This window comes from Engystomops pustulosus, chromosome 6 (genome assembly GCF_040894005.1).
Source record: "Engystomops pustulosus chromosome 6, aEngPut4.maternal, whole genome shotgun sequence".
Taxonomy (NCBI): Eukaryota; Metazoa; Chordata; class Amphibia; order Anura; family Leptodactylidae; genus Engystomops; species Engystomops pustulosus.
In genome coordinates this window covers 9,033,627-9,037,071 of record NC_092416.1, presented here as the reverse complement: position 1 = coordinate 9,037,071, position 3,445 = coordinate 9,033,627, and the positions used below count along the sequence as shown (strand labels likewise).

At 41.0% G+C, this 3,445-nt stretch overlaps 1 protein-coding gene across 1 annotated transcript; it reads left to right on the top strand.

The window, feature by feature from the left end:
• Positions 1–2,388: 2,388 nt before the first annotated feature.
• Positions 2,389–3,159, top strand: LOC140065279 (C3a anaphylatoxin chemotactic receptor-like). The gene has a single exon (XM_072112876.1). It carries the CDS (start codon positions 2,389–2,391, stop codon positions 3,157–3,159), a length of 771 nt encoding a protein of 256 aa, XP_071968977.1.
• Positions 3,160–3,445: the final 286 nt, after the last annotated feature.

The window sequence follows — 3,445 nt, the reverse complement described above, 5'->3', positions numbered from 1 at the left end:
AACTTCTTCATACTATAGTGTACAGAGCCTCCTATGTGGCGCAGCTGCACTATGCATTATGCATTTCTGTATGCATTATGCATTTCCGGTGTTTAGTCAGACTGTGCGCCACATTTATTGTGCAAAGTCCGACAGAATTGCGTTGCATTCCCCATGGTAAAGTGGTGCCCTTTGTCGGAGCAGTTCAAGGGGCGCCAGATTCATGAAGAACGTGTGCCAAGAGTTACTGGAGCCCCACCTTGCTGCAGCTTCACATGCTGTTACACCGCAGGAATACTTTCTGCCTCTCACAGCAGAGGGTTGACAGTGTTACAGTCTGTGAAGCTACAGCATTTATAACACCATCCAGAGCTTTTCTGGCTCATCGGCATCATTTTAAAAGTTTTCTCAACAGCATTATGTAATTTTTGTTTTATATTTTTTTTCTAGATACAACATCAGAATGGAAATAGATGATTATAACCTGACCCTACCCAATATAATGGACTATGTGGAGAACTTCAGCCTGTATGTAAATATTCTTCATTCTCGTTCTTTCATTAAAAATCACAATAATTTATAATCACCCATGTATAAGACATTCTGCCAAATTTCATGTAAAACACCGCCCAGCTTTACTTATCTACTGTAGTAAACTCTCAGCTACAAGGAACCTTAAAGATCCCTATCAATGACAAAGAGGGAAAGTTGAGAAATACATTTGGGGACATTTATCAAGGCTTGTACACGTGGCTTCCGCTGGCCACGCCCCTTCTACGCTCTCTTGTTGGTGTGGAAGTGGCGAAAATGGGAAGCTAATCACAATTTCTGGTGGTGTGGTGGAAGTTGTGATTATTTTAAGGCTTGTACATTGGGAATCAGTTAGAGGAGAGCAGTTTGTGTCCCGGTTTTCCAAGGAACTTTTACAGTTGACGTTTACCTGCTAATCCCCCTCAATCAAATGGAAAAACTGAACAGGTTTATCAGATCTTAGAACCATGTCACAGATGATATGTCTTCATCTTCCCGAATTTGCACCTAATTACGTGCCCCTGAGTCTACAGAGACGTCTCCGGATGGTGATGCTACTGAGGTAGAATCCTATGGCGATCAGTTGAGGAACGTTTGGGCTCAGGTTAAACGTAATATTGATATTCAGAATACGATGCCTGATGGGTCTTCCAACTAGAAAAATCTGGGATCTAAATAAATTGGTCCATAATTATTTATTGATTAGTTAATAACCAATTTGATTGTTGTTTTAAATCTTTCATAATCCTCAATATTTTCATAAACATCTTGTCCAATAACGCTGGTCTTCAGTCCATGCATTACGTTCTCCACCAACTACTGTGCTAGTCAAAGGTAACCTACAGTATAAGGTTTAGAAGATTGTTGACTCCATATGGATTAGGGGTTTCATATGGATTAGGGGTTTCATATGTATTAGGGGTTGGCTCCATATGGATTAGGGGTTTCATATGGATTAGGGGTTTCATATGGATTAGGGGTTGGCTCCATATGGATTAGTTGTTCCCCCCAGGATTTAGTACAGTGGTGCCAACAGTGATGGTGGGTGTATTGGTGGGGATTCGGATCCATGTTGAGGTCCGGTCCAAACAGATTTTTAAAATTTTAGCAAGTCCACTCTTCACAAGTTCTGAGGAGACGTCATGGAGTTTAGTTGTCAATTGGTCAAGAAATTTCACATGGACCACCCTTTCAACCATTCAGTAAGGGTCTGGTGACCCCATATTAATGGAGATGGTACGAGCTTGTCCCCTGTTCTCAATTCTGGTGTGAGAGTAAAGCCATTTTTCAAGACTTAGTTGTCCTCAGTTGTTACTTGTTGTGATCACTAGTCATCCTGTTTTCTTATTGTGACTTTGAACTTCTGATTTTTTTTGTTCTACTTTGACAATTTATTATGGCGCTGGACTGACTGACTACTCTTTACCTATCCACTCCATCTAGCAGCAGTTGCAAAGGAAAATTGAGTTATTGTATTGAGCTTGCTAAGACACTCAAGGTCTGCCAGCAGGGTCAAGATAAGGAGTTTGCCCTTAACAGGGTGATTGATCTAGTGTAGGCAGGGCTCTAGTCTAAAAGGATGTCATAAGGTAAGGTCTCCATCGCTTGCCTAGCCTGAAAGCTTGAGCCAAGTCTGATTGTGGACGCGCCTTATATTGGACCGATTCTGTCATCCCCGATCTCTTCCTTAGCATACAGGCCACTGTCGACATTCTTGAAGCTACTATTTTCTCAGTGAATTGATCTTCTCTCCTTTACTGTCTTCTAAGGTCACCTAACGAAGACTATGAGACAAACCATGTAACTTTTTACAAGAAGATGGCCCGTTTGCATAAAATACAAGTTACGTTATACACCATTATTTTTTTTCTTGGGATAATGGAAAATGGATTAGTCATCTGGATTGCCGGATTCAGAATGAAGAAGACAATCAGTGCCGTGTGGTTCCTGCACCTGGCCATCGCCGACTGCCTGTGCTGCGCTTCTATTACTCTACGTGTTATCTGGAAGGCTGAGCTTATTAAGAGTTCAAAATATATTTACAAAACATTGATGACAATTTCATTGATTATACCCATGAGCGCCAGTGTTCTGCTCCTGACGGCCATGAGTGTTGATCGCTGGATATCGGTCATGTGGCCATTTTGGGCTAAAGTTCACAGGACAGTAGTCATATGGATGTTGTGTCTTGTTGTGACAGGTTTAGTGTGTTACTTCTCCCTATTCTACGACAGTAGAGCTAACATCCAATTAATAGAAACCAGTCTCCTGATCAGGTTAGTGGTGCTATTTGTGATCCCTTTCCTCCTGATCTTCACCAGTTATGTCACCATTTTCTTCAAACTCAGAAAAAGTAAGAGACCCCAGAGATCTCAGAGACCCTACAGGATCATTACCGCTGTTATATTGTGTTTCTTCATCTGCTGGTCTCCATTGCATGTTTGGCCTCTCATACCCATGGATGGCCGGGATGCATTACAACTCGAAATAGAATATACGATCATTTTCTTCCTGACTTATCTCAACAGTTGCATCAATCCAATCATTTATGTCTTTATGGACCAAGATTTTAGACATGGTTTCTTAAGATCTATCCCTTTTAAGGTTGAGATAGCCTTAAGTGAACCTCCTGATGACACCAGCAGATAAAGAACTAATCATATATGTCTCTGAATTTCAGTTGTTTGACGATTGTGCTCAACTTCTGCTATTGTGTATACAAATTTCCAATACACTTGCTGTATTACTTCCTCATTCTTTGTCTGGTTGTTGTCATTCAATGGAAAACTTTAATTTTTACTTCTAGTTGATTGAAAGATCTCCATGGTCATGTGATGTCACACAAGTGCATGGCTTTTAGCATCACAGCACAGAAATCAGAGAAGTGTGTTGTAACAAGTCGTGTAACTGCGTGATATTTCGTCCACCAGAAGAA